This window comes from Podarcis liolepis, assembly GCF_965112155.1.
Source record: "Podarcis liolepis genome assembly, chromosome: 16".
Classification (NCBI taxonomy): Eukaryota; Metazoa; Chordata; class Lepidosauria; order Squamata; family Lacertidae; genus Podarcis; species Podarcis liolepis.
In genome coordinates this window covers 42,121,666-42,141,041 of record NC_139567.1, presented here as the reverse complement: position 1 = coordinate 42,141,041, position 19,376 = coordinate 42,121,666, and the positions used below count along the sequence as shown (strand labels likewise).

General features: G+C 47.7%; 1 protein-coding gene across 9 annotated transcripts in view; it reads left to right on the top strand.

Moving 5' to 3' along the window:
* The first annotated feature begins 2,425 nt into the window (after positions 1-2,425).
* TRPV3 (transient receptor potential cation channel subfamily V member 3) overlaps positions 2,426-19,376 on the top strand; it is a 37,487-nt gene continuing 20,536 nt past the window's right edge. For 3 of the 9 annotated variants that reach the window (XM_083479853.1, XM_083479856.1, XM_083479851.1), the window contains exons 1-4: positions 2,426-2,927; positions 11,101-11,199; positions 13,146-13,256; positions 18,949-18,981. In XM_083479853.1, the coding sequence (XP_083335979.1) occupies positions 11,105-11,199; positions 13,146-13,256; positions 18,949-18,981 (239 nt within the window). In that variant the 5' untranslated portion in view covers positions 2,426-2,927; positions 11,101-11,104. Of the gene's footprint in view, positions 2,928-11,050; positions 11,200-13,145; positions 13,257-18,948; positions 18,982-19,376 lie in introns of all 9 variants that reach the window. The other 6 variants (XM_083479859.1, XM_083479855.1, XM_083479854.1 and 3 more) reach the window with 3 other exon arrangements.

The following is a 19,376-nucleotide window of genomic DNA, read 5'->3' as shown; positions in this document are numbered from 1 at the left end:
ATAGATAGATAGATAGATAGATAGATAGATAGATAGATAGATAGATAGATAGACAGATAGATAGATATCTGGGGGGAAATGCTGATGAATTTTCATCAGGAGTTTCTTTTAATGCAACAACAAACCAGTGTGGAGAACTGAACTTAAGTTTGGAAAAACAAGAAACTAATAGAACCTGAAATTGTCAGGTTTCCCTTTCCCTAACCACTGCCTCAGAAATCATCTTAGCCACTCCAAATTTCACCACCTGCAAGTGGGGGGGGGGGGGCAAAATGGGAAAGGACGATTTTGGCATGATGAAAACAGCGCACAAATGGCAAGGTGTTGATTGGACTGTGAGAATGCCATCCGATTCAGCTGTTTAGGGGGATCCAGTGAACGTAAAGAATCCTTCTCTGCGCTTCCCATCGCTGATGTCCCAGCAATGGACTGTCCCCCCTAATAGCAATGTAAGCATTGCTAAAACCCCTCCACAATAACCAGAGGAATGAAGACAGCAAGGATTTCCCTACCCAACTCGACAGACCAGATTTTTAATCATCTTCTGTCTCGTGGAAATGGCGCTGGACACCTGGGGACCCCACCCCAGTCCTTGCATGTTATGATGGTGATGAGTCCTGTCTGCCACTGGAAATGGGTTTGGCTCCACTTGAGCAGCCTTTTCACCTCTGACTAATGGTACTGCTGCTTACAGCCGGCCATGAGACAACAGTCCTTCTCTCTATGGAAAGCACACGATGCAGCCTCCATGTGGCCAGGGGCTGGGAAATCAACAGTCCATGCCGTGACGCTCACAGAGTCGCTAAGTGCTGCAGACCTATCGTATTTTTCGCTCCATAAGACACACTTTTCCCCTCCTAAAAAGTAAGGGGAAATGTGCGTGCGTCTTATGGAGCGAATGCAGGCAGGAGGCTCTGCTCAGCGCTCCCTTTAAAGAGCAGCGTAGAGCTCTTGCTGGCTTTTCCCGAAGGAGGGAGAAGGGCAGCCCGTCAGTCCCTTCTCTGTCCTCAGGGGAAAGCCCCCAAAAGATGCACACACGCTCCGCACAGCTCTTTAAAGGGAGCGCTGAGCAGAGCCTGTGTGCGGCTCTTGCTGGCTTTTCTGGGAGGAGGGAGAAGGGACTGATGGGCTGCCCTTCATCTCTTCCCCACCTCCTGGAAAATCCAGCAAGAGCCGCACACAGGCTCTGCTCAGCGCTCCCTTTAAAGAGCTGTGAAGAGCATGTGTGCGGCTCTTGCTGGCTTTTCCCCAAGGAGGGAGAAGGGCAGCCCATCTTATGGTTGGGTGCATCCAGTGGCGTAGCGTGGGTTGTCAGCACCCGGGGCAGGGCAAGTAATTTGCGCCCCCTAACCCGTGGATTTGCGCCCCCTAACCCTAACCCCCAGATGTTGCACCCGGTGCGGCCAGCCCCCCCTGCACCCCGCATGCTACGCCACTGGGTGCATCTTATAGAGCGAAAAATATGGTATATACATAATGTAAGCCCTAGCAGCCCAGTACAAATGCTGAAATCCTGATGCCCTGCTCATGCTATTCCTCCATGCAATGTTGCTTCCTGCCTCCAGGTTCCACCTGGTGATGTTTGGGAATGCTTGTGGTGCTGGAATTGCTGCTGAGGAATGAGATCTTCTTGGTTGAAAGAGATCCTTGTGCAACAGGGCTGTGATGCCCATGGTTGAGCTGGGACCTTGGTAAGGAGGCAGGCGCCCACCCACCCACACAAACCTCATTCAGCAATATGGAACTGCTCCATTTTGAAGAAATCTAGCAGAGGAATGTCTGTCCCACAGTGGGGATTGGTGCCCATTGGGACCGATGGGGCAGAAGGCAGGGAGCCCAACAGCAGGGGCAATTGCAGCCAGAGCAAACTCCGTCTAGTTTTGTGTCCATCTTCCTTCCTCTTGAGCTGTACAAGGAGCAACACTGGAAGCAGGACATGAGCTCAACAGCAAATCTCTCCCCAGTTGTGATTCCCAGCACTTGGCATACTGTGGAAGGGGCAGCATAGCCACTGTGTCTAGTAGACACTGGCAGACGTGTCCTCAATTAATCTGTGTAGCCCCCTTTTGAAGCATTGGTGGACATCGCTGCCTCTTGCAAGAGCAAATTCCATTGCTGTATGAAGTACTTTCATCTTCAAACCTTCCATTATGTCAGACGGCCCAAGTCCTAGTAGTCTTGCCTCATCCTTGTTGCTTCAGTTCCCACCTTTGTTTCCAAGCTTCAGGCTCATGTGGGGATAATGACCCTGCCCTACCTCGCCAGGTTGTTGTGAGGATCAGTGTGCTACTGGCCACGAAACGCTTTCAACTTATTAAAACGCGCCCTCCGTCATTATTTGGATGGAAAACTAATTGTCTTTTGCCTGCACCTGAGGAATCTGACCGCAAGATAATTAGCCTGCTTTCTTTCACTGCAAATGATTCCTGGGTGTCAATAAAAGAAGAAGGGGGGAAAAAACAAAGAAATCAAAATGATGAAAGCTCTCCGGATGGTTTTGAGATAATGTTCAGGTGTCTTTCCTTCGTCATCGTTATGACTCAACCTCTTTTGCATGGATAATTGGCGATGGTGGCGTCTTTCCCCAGCTCTGAGTAGCCAAGAAATTTGTGGTCTAGCAAGTTTGTCTCTTTTTGTAGCCAACCCGTGGATCCTGTGTAACTCAGCAGGCATTGAAAAGCACCTCAGTGCTATACTTATCCAGGGAAACTGCACCCAAGTCAGAGGAGGGATGTGTCCCTGCCTCACGTTTTGGGGATTTATTTTAAGCTACGAGAGACGGGATATTTATTTAGTCCTTTCGCACCTTTGAGGGATGTCACAACAGGAACTGTAACAGCAACCAAAGATCTTTGGATTTCCCCTCCAGGTATTCTCTGGACCAGTTTTCTTCCTAACTCTTGGCAGATGGGGATCCTTTAACCAAGGTGAGCCTTTGTGATTGTGTCGTAAACATCTTTGTTTTGAGCAGATATTCTCTTAAGGAGATTCTCTCCATCAGAAAAACAAAACAAAACAAAAGCTTAGCAGGCTCTTGATGCGTTGCTAGATATGTTTTCGTTTCTCTCCCATTTATTTTTTAAAGCTTGTGGGGTCAAAAGTGACTGCTCGTTTTTTTCGTCGTCAGTCTAATCTCCATTTTTCATTTGACATTCTAATTTGTTTTGAGGCTTTGTCTGGGAGTAGTGATGAGTTTTGTTGCAGTTCTTGACTTTGCTGTAAGCAGCTGAGTGTATATGAATGTGCTCAAGGGTGCTAAGGACCAAATAGTGAGACATGCACCACAAAAGTCATCATCTATTAATTTTCCCACCTGCCCTTCACCATTTAAAAACAGAACATTAAAACCTTTTAAAATAAATTACAGTCAAGGGAACAGCGTGGCCCCATCCCCCCCCCAAACACTCAAGTGTCAAAAGCCGGGATAAAAAGTTAAATGTGAAGAAGGCATGGGGGTGGGAATTAGATGTTGTTAAAAGATGTGAGATGAGCTAAAAGTGGATTGGGTGGGGAAAAAAGAACTTTGAAAATAATCGGAACTGATTTTTTGAAAATCTTGGCAAAAATCCAGCCAGATTGTTTGCTTTCATACATGCTAGCTCCATAGATGCTGCGTTGTGTTTTATGGAAATCTAATTTGAACAGTCCTCTTAAAAGTAAAACCCCAAAGAATGCTCATGTACAAGCACCAGTGAGAAAGTGTGGGTGGGTGTGAAATAATGTGTGTTCTCCAGATGTGGAGATATAGCAGCCTTGCTGATTTTACTCTTTCACTGGGGAAGAGTAGCAGATCAGCAGAATAAGGTAGCAGCTTCCTGTATTCCTGTTTAATCAACCCTTTATTCAAAACCATGAGGTCTAGAATCTTACTGTATAAGTCTAGAGCAGGGGTTCCCAGACGGGTCTGCGAGCTTCATTCAGGCAGTCCATGGCAGGCCTGTGAAAATACAACTATAACTCGTACAGTGCATTACAGTTGCGACAAATAGCTAGGGCTGCCATATGCCCTGAATTTCCGGGACATGTCCTGAAATTCGCCTCCCAAAATGTCCTGGATTATTTTTCAGAAATTGGGCAAATGACATGGAAAACCAGCAATGGGGGTTAAATCCTGCCAAAAAATTCCTTTAAAAAAACCTTTAGAAACTCAACAATTTGGGGGCCTTCCTGAAAAAAAGATCAACAACTTACTGAAATATGGCAACCCTACAAATAGCAGACAAATCATTAACTGTGGTCTGTGGTCATTCAAATGAGGGGAAATGTCTGGGGACCACTGGTCTAGAGGAAGGGCCATAGCTCAGTGGTAGAACATCTGCCTCACATGCTGATGGTAGCAGTACCTGTTTCCAGGTAGGGCTAGGCAGCCACCCCTGTGAAATCCTGGATAGCTGCTGCCAGTCAGTGTAGACAATACTGAGCTGGATGGGGGCACAGGGGAGAAGAAGATGCCATTTCAAGGTCAAGGGTCAAAGGCCAAGGTGAAGAGGTGCATCTTCAGCATCCCACGTGATACAGTGATACCTCAGGTTACGTACTTAATTCGTTCCGGAGGTCCGTTCTTAACCTGAAACTGTTCTTAACCTGAAGCACCACTTTAGCTAATGGGGCCTCCTGCTGCCGCGCCGCTGGAGCACAATTTCTGTTCTCATCCTGAAGCAAAGTTCTTAACCTGAAGCACTATTTCTGGGTTAGCAGAGTCTATATCCTGAAGCGTCTGTAACCTGAAGCGTATGTAACCTGAGGTACCACTGTATTTGGGTGATGTGAAGGAGATAAGCAAGGATTTCTGACCCTCGGTTGTGTTAATAACGGCAGCAACCAAACGACTCTTTCTCCCACCCTGCCAAATCAATTGCTGAAAGTAAGAAAGCTGGTGAACGGAGGAGCATAACCAGGTCTCCATCCAATTCTGGTACTCCAAACAAAGCCCCAGGCCCAGAATGAGTCAATTCTAAGTTTCAAGGACACATTCTGGACAGGACAAAAACAAGGAGGAAGTGAGGGAGGGTCAGAGAGGGGTGTGGCTTGGGGAAAGAGGATGTGGCCTGTGAGAGAGTCCCAAGGGCCGGACAGAAAGGCTTGGAGGGCCACATTTGGCATCCAGTTAGCCTGAGCTTCCCCACCCCTGGAGGAGTAGTATCTAGTTTGGTTCCCAGAAAGACTTGGCCTACAACTCCCATGATCCCTAGCTAGCAGGACCAGTGGTCAGGGATGATGGGAACTGTAGTCTCAAAACATCTGGAGGGCCGAGTTTGAGGAAGCCTGCTTTAAATGATGGTCCTCATGTCGCCAGTGTCTGCCTTTAGTTAAAAACAAAGCAATATGATGCTGGGAAGGGGGAATGATTGCCCATGTCAAGAAGGGGGAGTATATTCATGTTTGTGGGGGGGCTGCCCGGGGTAAAGGAAAAGGGAGATCCTTCACTGAATACAATAAGGTGCAATTTTCCTATAGACCCTCCAATCACATCAGCGGATCTTGGAAGAGGAATTGAATGGGGCTTGTGTAGGCTTGGTAAATTGGTTCCCAAGTTTCAAGCCCTCAAGAGAGGTGGGAAAGTTGCTTAAAGAGGCTTCTGGATGCTGGGAACAGTTTCTGGGACACTGGGAGGCTAAACATGTTGCTTTGGGATAAATAATACTGCTTGTGGTTCTACACTCGTGGTTCATTGCAGGGATTTGAACTATATAGCCCATGCGGTCCCTTCCAATTCTATGATTCTATACTTTTGAGAGGGATGTGGGTGGCGCTGTGGGTTAAACCACAGAGCCTAGGACTTGCTGATCAGAAGGTCGGCAGTTCGAATCCCTGTGACAGGGTGAGCTCCCATTGCTCGGTCCCTGCTTCTGCCAACCTAGCAGTTCGAAAGAACGTCAAAGTGCAAGTGGATAAATAGGTACCACTCCAGTGGGAAGGTAAACGGTGTTTCTGTGCGCTGCTCTGGTTTGCCAGAAGTGGCTTAGCCATGCTGGCCACATGACCCGGAAGCTGTACGCCAGCTCCCTCGGCCAATAAAGTGAGATGAGTGCCGCAACCCCAGAGTCGGTCACGACTGGACCTAATGGTCAGGGGTCCCTTTACCTTTACCTTTATACTTTTGAGAGTTGCTCACTCTGCTACACTTGCCAATGAGCAATTGTTTAGAAAAGACAACCTAAATCTCCAGGATTGTCATAATCTCAGAGATGTTGACTTTGTAAAGCCACAGAGAGCTTCTCACAACCTGTGAGAATATGCAAAATTACTTGAGGCTGGGGTGGGAGAGGAATTAAATTCTGTTCACACTGAAAGGCAAATGTTCACACTTTGTGAAACAATGCACAAACTGAAATGCAAAGATCCTTCGAAATGCACATTTCCCTTGAATTTTGCACCACAGTTCTCCAGCCCAGTGTCCAAAGATGTATATACTTAGGCAATTAGTGCATTAAAATAACATTCAGAATTACAAAAAATGCTAAAGATTTCCTTTAAGAGGAAACCAGAAGCTTATCTTCTGGGGATTACAGATTTGGATATCCCGCAGAAAATGAAGGGTATCTTTTTATATGCTACAGTAGCAGCTAGAGTTCTTGTTGCTACAAAATGGAAGAGTGATGAAATCCTCTCTTTTCATGAATGGATTCAAAAACTGACAGAATATGTGGTTAGATAGCCTATCAGAAAAAATAAAAAGCAAACCAAAACAGGAATTTGTTTCAAAATGGGAGGTCTTCAAAGTTTATATGCAAAATAATTATAACAGTTTAAACTCTGTTTCAGCATTTGAATAAGTTCCATAGTAGTGTTAAGAAAGATAAGAGAGGTAGGATAAATTAAGCATTAGTTAATCTATGATAAAAGTGTGTACTGGCAACAAGTAATATAATTGAAACAGGGAATAGACGGGAGGTTGAGTCTATAGTCCAAATACCTTTTTTTGCTTTATAGTTTTGTAATTAATACAGTGGTACCACTGGTTGCGAATGGGATCCGTTCCGGACAGAGCCCCATTCGCAACTTGAGCAGAACGCAACCCGTGCCTGCGTGCGTGGAGGTCCCATTCGCCACTTCTGCGCATGCACATGACGTCATTTTGCATGTCTGCGCATGCGTGAGCGGCGAAACCAGGAAGTAACCCTTTCCGGTACTTCAGCGGCGTAGCGTGAGTTGTCAGCACCCGGGGCAACGCAAGTAATTTGCGCCCCCTAACCCGGGGCAAGGCAAGTAATTTGCGCCCCCCGCTGCCGCCCAAACGACGCCGCTTGCCCGGAGGAGGAGGGGGGCAGAGAGGCGAGGAAAATGCAACTGCCCAGCAGCTGCAGCAGCAGCGGCGGAGGCGGGGCTGTGAAGAGGGGCTGCCTGGCGCGTCCTCCGTGGCCAGCGCTGAGAGCCGCTGCCTGCCGGGCTCCTTCAGCCCGGACGCGCGCACAGCTCGGCGGTTCCGCGAGACATGCGGCTCCGCTACAGCCTGCGCCCGAGGCTCTTCGGCGACTCCGGAGGCAGCGAGCGCGCCCCTCCCAGATGTTGCGCCCGGTGAGGCTGGCACCCCTGGCACCCCCCACGCTACGCCACTGCGGTACTTCCAGGTCGCCGCGGGACGCAACCTGAAAAGACATAACCTGAACCGAATGTAACAAGATGTATGACTGTATTGTGTTTATTTCTACTTTCATTTGTATTTTTGTTTTTTGGTGTAATAATAATAATAATAATAATAATAATAATAATAATAATGGGGGCCCAGTTTCGCTGGGGTCGCAGAGGGCGTCTAAGTGCGATCTCATTGATGACTGCCAAGAGCTGGTTATTCCAGCTCTCGACAAGCTCGTCTAATGAGCCGCCAGGGGGACAGGGTCCTGCAAGATCTGACAGAATCCATCAGGATCCATCAGCCTCCATAGACGAACCCAAATAGGCTCGCCACCCAAGTGGCGGGGGGTCAATCCTGGCTTTCATAGCGTAGTGATCAGGCCATGGCACTTCCACAGGGGAGGACATGATCACATCTATACCTGTGCCAAATATCAAATCCAGTGTGTGGTCTGCTTGGTGTGTGGGGCCCACAACAAACTGGGAGAGTCCTAGTGTCACCAGGTCCAGAGCCCATGAAGAGGGGGCGGCATCAGCATGGGCATTGAAGTCCCCCAAAACCAATCGGTCAGAGAACTCCAAGGCCCAGCTTGCCACTGCCTCCAGTAGGCCTGACAGGGTGGCTGCTGGTGCGCTAGGTGGCCGGTACACCAGCCAGACAGCCTAGCTCTCCTTGGTGCCCCACACTAGGCCAACACATTCAATGCCAGAGATCAATGGCACTGGCAGAGCCCTGAAAGAGCAATCCTCACAGATTAACAACGCCATCCCTCTCCCCCGACCCACAGTCTGCGATTGGTGAAGGAAGGAGAAACCCAGGGGATGCCATCTCATGCAAGGTGACTGTTTCACCTTCACACACAAAGGTCTCCATCACGCAAGCCAGGTCAACCCCCTGCGAGGGGAAAAAGTCCCTCAGGGTGGCGGTTTTGCTGCCTATAGACCTGGCATTGCACAGCACCAATGACGGAGGTAGGTAATCCCTGCTCGCCCTACCTTCGTCCCTTGGGATGGGGTGCAGATTGGAAGGGGTTCAAGCATCTTTGTATCTCAAACCCCTTCGCCTACAATATCTGCCCTCACCGCCATACCTCCCTCGCCCCTCAACGGTGGTGATCCCAAGCCCCCTGCCAGTCTCCCTTGTAATGGAATATCTAATTAATGGTATATCATCCCTGGTCCAGGTCTCCTGAATCAAAAGAGTGTGATGTTGAGATAAAAAGTCAGTGAAGCTATTATCCCTGATAGATGCAGCCCATCCAGCTACATTCCAGGTTGGCGTTATGCTGGCCTGTTAGCTATCAGTCCCTCTTTCCCTCATGGGATGGTTGGGGGGCTGTTAATTCCTTCTGTACTTTTGGAAGAATTAGAGAGGCATGTGCTGCAAAGTGAGGACTGTTGGCTAGCAAAGAGCCTGCTTCCTGATCAGGGACCTCATTTGTCCTGTTCTGCCAGAGATGTAATGGGAACAGCTGGTCCTCCTGTGTAAGGGTAAATATCTGGGCACCAGTTGAGTCATAAGTTCTGGAGGGATTGGGCAAAAGTCTGTGTGAGGCCTGAGTACTATTGTGAGATTTCAACTGTCTGTCGGTGACACGAGGTTCCTTGAAGGTTATTAGCATGGGAAGGTCAGTGCTATCAAACTCCCCCTCTTCATCACTCTCACTTGGGAAGGGATCACACAGTGGTACCTCGGGTTAAGTACTTAATTTGTTCTGGAGGTCCGTTCTTAACCTGAAACTGTTCTTAACCTGAAGACCACTTTAGCTAATAGGGCCTCCTGCTGCCGCTGCGCCGCAGGAGCATGATTTCTGTTCTCATCCTGAAGCAAAGTTCTTAAGCCGAGGTACTATTTCTGGGTTAGTGGAGTCTGTAACCTGAAGCCTATGTAACCCGAGGTACCACTGTAGTTCTAAGCTCAATGTTTTATCCTCCCCCTTCGTGCAACTGACGTCTCTGTTGATAAATTTAGTTTCATTTTTGACAAATTGGCTTGGATTCCCTGCCAGACATCAGCTGTCTCACTGTTTCATCCTTGAAGACCCTTATTGGGTAAAGGAAGTGAGTCCACCATAAGATGTTTTTTATCTGCATAAGTCGGGACAGGAGGGCAGGCTTACCGAAAGTCATAAGTAAGCGTTTGGTATTTCTTATGCTGGGCAGAAAATGAAAATTTTCCAGATCTACTTTTTGGTAGTGGCAGTTCAAAAGCCTAGATAAGGGCGTCATAACTGACCTGTAATTCGTCCATCTGTGCAAAGTGTGGTGGATCTTGAGCACTATCTCATTCTTTTGAAGGACTTGGCAAGACCTTGTTACATCTGGGACTCAGGTTGGTGAAACACTCACACTACTGTGCCTTGTGCTCCTTTTAACCCTTTGAGAGTTTGTGGAGGAGGAGCACATGTCCAAATTTTCCTCTGTATTGACTATTTTAATCAGACCATAGTTTCTGCAGACACCATGCAAATTTCTTGGTAAGGGTGTATGTCTGGAATCTGCTGAATATAAGCTCCTCTACTGTCTTGTTCTAATGAGAAGAGTGGGTCAGTGTTTGGGATAGGGGGAACCCCTCTTGTTCCTGTCCTCTGTGGCAGATCATCTCCTTCCCACCCTGAAAGGGAGGGGGCTCCCATGGCTTCATTACTGTTACGTACTGAGTTGAATAGGATCCAAAAAACAGCAGTCTGATTGGTCCTAGAACAATAGGGTCCAGAATGCAGCAGTCTGATTGGTCCTAGAACAATGCAGCAGTATGATTGGTCCACAGGAGCCACCCAATCCAGCTCCAGGAGGAAGTGAATCCGCAACCTGATTGGCCTACAGGAGAATCCCTGAATTAGCCCATCACCCATTGTGTAAATAATGTATATAAAGCAGATATTTTGGGGGAACTTTCATTCCTCACTACTATGAGCTGAATAAAGAGCATGAAATCCACACTCGACTCCAAGTATATTTCAATTACTTACAATTTGTTCGGTTTCCTGGCTGGGGATGGCGGTGTTGGTTTTCAACTGCTTCTCTGCTTTAGAGGATTTGTGAGTCCCAATTATGCTGTTTGGGCTCTTCCTGCCTCGTTTTTCCCTTCCGGCAGTCATTCCGATAAAGTTTGCCGAGTTCTATCAAGCCAGAGCCAAATCTTCGCAACAAGATGTTGGTCCAAAGTTTTAGCCAGAAACAAAACTGCAAGTCAGAGGCTGCAATCGGGCTTCAATGGGCATCTAACTGTTGCGGTAAGTCAAGTTGAGTAATAATAAAACAATAAAACAGTAAACTAAACAAGGATAGGCGATGAGGTAATAAGGCGACCAATAAAACTGGACCACCTGTTTAGGCTGTTGGCATTTGGGATGAACACAGGTGTATGTGGGGTTGAGGGGGTGGGAGGCGAGAGACCTGCAAATAAATGCACACTCACTCTTTGTGAGATCAAACAATTTGTTTGTTTTTAAATCGCACTACATTAATGCAGGTTAATTTTGTATGGACAGCAAAGTTGACCCACGGGATCCTCTTTTCCAGGACGATGATCAGAGATAGCAAGGAGATGGCTCCTCTCATGGGAAGCAAGAAAGCAAATCCGCCGGGGACCCCGCCGACAGCTCCCCAAGAGAAGAAAAGGTAAGGAGCAGCATCAGGCAAAATGCTGCAAAGGCAGCCAATGGGCGTCTCTGATATTTGTGTTGTTTGCCTTTTTCAGAAACATAATGGGCATCTGTTTGGCCCCTGTGAGAACAGGATGCTGGACTAGACGGGCCACTGGCCTGATCCAGCAGGCTGCTCTTATGAAAAAGGCAAGTCACACTCTCTTCTCAAACAGCAGGTCGCCTTCGTAAATTTGCACTCAAGCTTCTGCAGATCTAGGGACGCGGGTGGCGCTGTGGGTTAAACCACAGAGCCTAGGACTCAGAAGCTTGGTGGTTCGAATCCCCGCGATGGGGTGAGCTCCCGTTGCTCGGTCCCTGCTCCTGCCCACCTAGCAGTTCAAAAGCACGTCAAAGTGCAAGTAGATAAATAGGTACCACTCCAGCGGGAAGGTAAACGGCGTTTCCGTGCGCTGCTCTGGTTCGCCAGAAGCGGCTGAGTCACGCTGGCCACATGACCCGGAAGCTGTCTGCGGATAAACGCTGGCTCCCTCGGCCTATAGAGCGAGATGAGTGTGCAACCCCAGAGTCGGTCATGACTGGACCTAATGGTCGGGGTTTCCTTTACCTTTACCTTTCTGCAGATCTAGGCTCCATCACTAGGAACAGAACTTCCCAAACTTTTCATGTTGGTGACACACTTTTTAGACATGCGTCATTTCGTGACACAGTAAATCAGTTTTACTAGCAAACCGGAGTTTGAACTAACCCCTTTCCAGCCCTTGGAGGAGCGTGGGGAGCATTCACGCCTGCACACGGCAGCCGACACACGAACGTGTCGCAACACACAGTTTGGAAAGCTCTGGTTGGAAATCTCACAAGATGAATTGGCAACACATTTCCAAGGACCGGTGTAATTTTTAGAGTTGAAGTTACACAACCTTATAGTCCCCTTGGGGGACTCTTGCTATATCACACCCCATTCCATGCCCCTTCTTCCCCTAGCCACACCCCACACCTTCCTCTAGCGATTTTCACCAGCTGAAAATGTGTCCTTGAATTCTGATAATGCCTCTCGCCTGCTTGGGTGGAGGTGTGTGTGTGTGTGTGTGTGTGTGTGTGTGTGTGTGTGTGTGTAAATGTGAGACTAGGGCTGTGAGAGCCTAGGTTTAAATCCATACTCAGCCCCAAAGCTCACTGAGTGATGGGACAAAATTTTTAATTCAGCTTAACCCACCTCGCAGGGATGTTGTGAGGTTAAAGGCTGGGAAGCATCACAAATTCCTTGGAGGAAGGGTTATGGTATCAATGCAATCAACAGGAATGCTTTAAACTCTGCCTTCTGCCATGGATGCTTTAGTTGACATTCCTCCACTGCAGGGGGTTAGATTAGATGACTCTTGGCGTCCCTGCCAACTCTATGATTCTATGAAAATATACGGTGCTGCCATTTTGGGTGGGAGCTCTGTGCTGAGACCTGTCCTCTCCCCACAGCAAATGGGATACTGACACTCCCTACTTGTTCCCCTGCTGCTGCTTCTGGCAGGGGAAAGGTGCACATTTCTCATGTAATGATGTCAGGATACAGGGTATGTTGAATATGGCAGTGTTCTTCAGGCCCCAGATGTCGCTGGACTACAACTCCCATCACCCCTGACCACCAGCTAAGCTGGCTGGGGACGATGGGAGCTGTGGTCCAGACAACATCTGAGTTGGCCCCCACAACCACCAAACTGAAGAACGCTGAAATATAGTATGGATTTTGGATGAACTGGACACACGGCTACTGTTTCAAGCAGCAAATCCTTGGATGGCGATGGCTTTCAAAATGTGCAAAGTTCCACTTTCAGAAGCAAAGGCCTACGAGACCCACTGCTGGAGGGCGGTGGTGATGGGCATATAAATGAGCTGAACCATGGCAGAGCGACCTCTTGTAGTTAGGGTTTCTACAACACACTCACCTCAAAGGCCGTGTCTTTTCAGCGGAAACAGTTCCACGCGCTCAGAGGTGACACGCCAGACACTGAGGAACCCCACGAAGCCTGCAGAGGGACAAGGCAGCCCTCGAAAGTTGACCAACCCAGTAGCCGCATGGTAAATGTTCCATTTATTTATCACACGTGTAAACCCCACCTGTCCTCTGAGGTGCACACATGGAGTTTCCTTTTCAGCACAATCCAGTTATCGTCACAACAATCTAGTGAGCTAGGCTAGGTCAAGAGAGAGAGAGAGGGAGGGAGAGACTGGACCATGGTCACTCAGGCCACATTCATGCTAGTTTAAACCATCACAGCTTCCCCTGAAGAGCTGTAGAGTGTTGTTATCAGTGTTATTTTTCTAGAAAAAGAGGTGCCCAAACTCATCATGAGAGCTTGTTCTCTCTTGTTCTCTTATCGTGGCAATGGCGCTCACCTGAGAGGTGTCAGAACTGAGTTCCGGCTGGAAAAAAGCCCCGTTTTTTAATGAGACCTCCCAAATCCCATAATTGTCTCTGAAGACGGATTGATAGTTAAACTGAGCTGGGAATGGCAGCTCTGTGAAGGGAAAGGGGTTTCTCATTAAGAACTCTCAGCACCCTCTCACATCCCAAAATCATTTAGGGGAAGCTTTTAAATCTACAGTATGGTGTGAAGGTGGTCCCTGTACCTCCAACACAGTCTATGATGCCACATAAGATCTCTGTAGCCATGATGGTTCTGTGATTCAAGAGGGCCTTCTGCACATGCTCAGAGTATTCTTCTTTTTAAAAATCAGGGTTAACCAACAGGAATGCAGAAGCAGTTGTAAAGAAAGGAATGGCAGCTGAAGTAGGGGAGATGAGGAAGAGAAATGTGATTTGTGTGGTTCATAACTGAAGTTGTACACATGACAGCACAAACATGAGGGTGTAAGATGGGTGTAACTCCAGGGTCTAAAATTACCTAGCTGCACCACTTGGTAGAGCACATGGCTTTCCATGCAAAACGTTGGAAGTTCAATCCCTGGCATTGCCAGTTAAAAAGGGATCTGGTGACAGGTGATGAGAGAAACCCAATTTCTGCCCGACACCCTGGAGAGCAGCTGCCAGTCAGAGCAGGTGATAATGGGCTAGATGCAGAAATTGCTTGACCTAAAGTGACACACAGCTGAAGGCTGCTTCCTGTGTTCCTGACCTCCTTTGCTCTCTTCAGTTCTCAGTCTTCCTTCCTTCCTTCCTTCCTTCCTTCCTTCCTTCCTTCCTTCCTTCCTTCCTTCCTTCCTCCCTCCCTCCCTCCCTCCCTCCCTCCCTCCCTTTCTGGTTTAATTAAATTTGTATATAACTTCCCTTTAAAAGGTTCCATAGTGATTTACAAGCCACAAAAAATAGATGTTCAATTTTAAATGTGTTTAAACAATCCGTTTAACAAGATTTATTCCATTCCATTTATGAATTGCTACATCTTTACCTCACCTTGTCCTCCAAGGAGCTCTGGCTTACATGGTCCTCCCCCTTCTTGTTTAATCCCCCCTGCGAAGTAAGTTTGGCAGAGATGCAGTGAGTGGCTCAAGGTCACCCACTGAGCTCCATGGCTGGGTGGGCATTTAGACCCTGGTCTCCCAGGTCCTCGTCGGACACTCTAGACACCACACCACAACAAGTAATATCAATGGCACTGCCTGAACACCCAAGAAAACAAAACAAGTGTTTGGCTAGCATTGAAACAATGATGATGTTGGTGCCAGGTGGGCCTTCCTAGGAAGTGCAGTCCACAATCCATTCTATTTAAATCCTGTTTAAAATCGAGACTGATGACAAGATCTGGGAAACTCACATGCCTGCTCATGGCTTTGTTGATGTTGTAACTCGAACAGACAAGATAAATGCTCGTCACCTCACTTCTAATCAACCACTCATATCCAGCTGTTAGGTTTAAGCCTCTCGCACCAGCCCAAGAAGGCGGGTGTAGCCAATACACTTTCCTGTCTTCCTGGTGAAAATGGGGTGCGGCCCAAAACATTCCTATGGTGTAAGCAACAGTGACCACGTGAGCAGATTTAATTGCAAGGAATGCTCCTCTGTGCTCCATTTAATTACATGTCTCACTGCTTCTTCTGCTGTTGTCCATCAGGCACCGATGGGAGGGTGTCTAAATCCGGAGTTTTGCAGTGCTCTTGAAGTGGGATGTTTTTATTCAATTCGACCCAATTTGAAGGTTCTGGGATTGCTTGCAGATTGGAGTGATCAGGTGGCTTAAAAAGAGGATTAAATTCACGAAGGATAGGTCATCAATGGCTACCAGCCACAATGGCTGTGCTGTGCCTCAATGGTCAAAGGCATCTGAATAGAAGCTGCTGGGAATTGCAGGCAGGGAGAGTTGCTGTTTTCTTCAGGTGCCGTGTGTGGGCTTCCCATTGAGGGCATCTGGCTGGCTACTGTGAGAACAGGATGCTGAACTGAGTGGCCTCTCTTTGCTCTGGTCCAGCACAGCCAGGCTATTCTAAGGTTTCAATGTCTGGATAGCTCAGTTAGTTACAGCACAGTGCTGTTAACAGGTTCGATCCCCGTACGAGACAGCTGCATATTCTTGCAATGCAGGGGTTACACTAGATCAGGCATCCCCAAACTCGGCCCTCCAGCTGTTGTTGGACTACAACTCCCATCATCCATAGCTAACAGGACCAGTGGTCAGGGATGATGGGAATTGTAGTCCCAAAACAGCTGGAGGGCCGAGTTTGGGGATGCCCACACTAGATGATCCTCAGGGTCCCTTATAATTCTACGATTCCCATGCCTCTTTTTTGATGTTGTCTCTCTCGCACCCCTTTACCTGAAAGTACAGGTGGGTTGACTTAGCAAGCCCATTTTTGAACAGGGAAGAATAGCAGCATGCCCAGGAGAGGTGGGGTGTGTCATCAAAGGGTGGGGAGGCTGTGATTTGTGGCCAGGTACCTATGGATAGTGCCTCAGTCATTCCCAGAAGGATCTTCAGTCATTCATTTCCCGCTTCCTTGTATAACTAGTATCAGAGTCAGCCTGCACACAGGCAATTCAGCTTTCTCTGGCTGTGCATGTAAGAAGCTAGCTTTAGGCCTGAGCTGAACTATCTGCCACCTAGCTCAGTGCTGTATATGCCAGGGTAGGGAGGCTGTGGCCTTCCAGGTGTTGCTGGACTACAGCTCTCATAACCCCTGTCCATTGGGCATGCTGGCTGCTGGGAGCTGGAGTCCTACAACATCTGGAGGGCTACCAGTTTCTCTACACTGACTGGCAGTAGCAGCTGTCCAGGAATTTCAGGTAGGGAGTTTTTTCCCATTGGGAACTGAACCTGCGGCTTCCTGCATGCAAAGCAGATGCTCAGCTGCTAAGTTATGGTGTGTCATGTGTGTTTTCAAAATTAATCGTTGCTAGAGAGCACTCAGCTGGCAGAGCCCGAGACTCTTAATCTCAGGGTTGTGGGTTTGAGCCTGATGCTGGGCAAAAGATTTTTGCATTGCAGCGGGTTAGACTAGATGACCCTCATGGTCCCTTCCAACTCTACAATTGTATGATATCTGCAGTATTTTGGATCCTTTTCTGTACTTCTCCACATTTGCAAATAGCTGATTTAACTGCAAGAGTGATGGGCCAGAGCCAAGGTGGACAGGCTGACCTCTGCTAGGCTAGCTTGAATTAAGTGGGATCCAGTGCTCTATATATTTTGTGGCAGACTCCCTCATCTGCAAAGCCCCCTAAAACAGCTTTAAAAACTCTTCTTCAATCATTCAAACATTGCAGAAAACTTGTTGCGATTAGCTCCTCCTCCTCCATGCTCACCAGGCCATGCCTCCACACCTGAGGAGTTCCACGCTGAGTTGTCAATCACAGCTAAGCTCAGACCTCTGCCCAATCAGATACCCTTCCGTGCTCTAAGCAAGCTCCACCCTTTCATATGAAGCACTGCTCTTTGAGCTTCCAAGCTACATAGACTCTCAGGATAAAGCCTTAAGGTGACCTGGCCTCCCCACCCTCACCTGTCAAACTCGGCAGGCCTTGAGCTAGTTATTTGCTCAGGGTATTCATTTGCATAGTGCAATCAAAAGGCATTTCATTTGACAGAGTAACACATACAGTTACAGCAGCTGCAGCAACAAAAACATCCCTGCCCTCAAGAGCCTACGGTCTAAATTTTGATAGTACACAACTGTATTCTGTGATTACACACACACACACACACACACACACACACACACACACACAGTGCTTGCTTCGGTTGTGATGGAACTCATCAGGTTGGAGTATAGTCACCTCTTTTTTTGCATGACAAAAGCAGCCATTATGTGCTTGCATCCAAGGCACGTTTATGAAGATATCTCATTTTTTTTAGGACACACACACACACACACACACACACACACACGGGGTGAAATTCAATTCAAGATGCATTTAAAGCTGGCCTTGTTGAATTCTCACTTTCCAAAACAATAAGCAAACCAAAACACAGCTGTCCTTTGCAATTTCTCACTTTCCTTTCCAAACTAGGCTATTTTTGCCACCTTGAGGACTAGAAACTTACCCTTTCTTGTTTTTTGTTTTGTTTTGTTTTTTGCTAGTTGAGAGACAGAGGAGGTGTGTATGGACAAATAGGAACCCTATTCAACCCCCAACTCTGGCTCCATACTAGCCTATCTTTGCCACCTTACTGACTAGGAACCTGCGGATACTGAGTCCAGTGGTAAACTTTGGACACTGATGCAGGGCTTGAACAGAAGTAAACGACACTCAGGGCTGTTATCCTCATCCTGCTCCCAAGAATCACTTTGCACAATGCACTGACATTTCTGCTTTCAATGGCTGCTATTGCCATTGCTTTTAAACTGATCTTAGCAAAATGTAAACAGCTTGTTCCACGCCACCTTGCCTCTCGGGGCTTTGCAAAAGCTGCTGTGCTACTGTTTCCTGGCAGGACACTGATGTTTCCTCGGCTTTCTCTCTCTCTCCTCCCCATCCCATCCCTCTGTTCTAAAAACGCCCACATTTTTGTGTGTGTTGTGTTTTGCTGTGTAAGCCCAGAGAAATGTGTCACACGCTGGCTTTGGAATCTGCCCACAGAGGCCCAGAGCGTGGGAATGTGGGGCGTGAGCTTCTCACCCTTGGAGACAAGGCACTAAATTCAGAGCAAAGGGGGAGAAGGGGCTTCACCAGTTTGATCTGGAGGCAGTTCTCAGTTGACTGACTCCACAAGCCAGCTAGACTGGAGATTATGAGCATGGATCAGATATGCTACCTTGGATCATAAGATAGGCAGGTGCTTTCTCGCCCTATTAAATGTATTTATTTTATTTTTAAAACAACCTTCAATGTTAATTTATTGCCCCGCCTTTCCTCCGAGGAGCTCAAGATGGTTGTTCTGTCCTCACAACAACCCTACAAGCTGTTTAAGCTGAGAGTCAATAAACTGGCCCAAAGCCACCCAATGAGCTCCCTGGCTGAGTGGGGATTTGAACCCAGCACCCTAACCACTATATCACACTGGCTCTTGCTAATTTTGGCCCCATTTGTCGCAGATTAACCACCCGAAAAAACTTCCTCAACCTCTAATGACAGCTGAAACACTGGGCTTGTGGCTTGTTTGTACTACCTGCTTCTTGCAGATATGCAGGTGAAGTGGATGGGATGCAAGCAGGCACATTCCACAGCCACACATGTTTCTAGTCCCCAGTGTTCCTTCTTGCCAGCTAGCTCCGGGGGGTGGGGGGTGGGGAATCAAACTTGTTTCTCTTTTGCTGGCCAGACTCAAAACCTGACTCTGTTTTTTCCCCTCCTCTTTCGGAACACCCCCTCTCTCAGGCAGATCACTGGTCTCATCCCCCTCTTTGGCTGGTAGGTATGACCCACATTCCAAACTGACCTCCTTAACAATTATTGCTAGCGTTTGTTTATTCAGTTATTGTATTCTCTCATACACACACAAATCCTTTGGCTTCTCTGAAAGATACCTGTCTGGATTTATTTATTATTTCGGTCAAACACAGATTCAATCAGTGGTGCTGTTAGGTAATTTTACAATATAATACTGGGGGCTGGGAGCGGGGAGACCTATTTAGAAGGCATTGTACAATACTTCACTCCCTTAAAAATGCCAGCCCTGGTATGCTTGGGGGGCCTCTTGCTGAGCGGGGCCCCTGACTTCTGCCTGATAGCCCTACCTGATTTTTTATATACCGTATTTTTCACCCTATAGGACGCACCTTTTCCCCTCCAAAAATGAAGGGGAA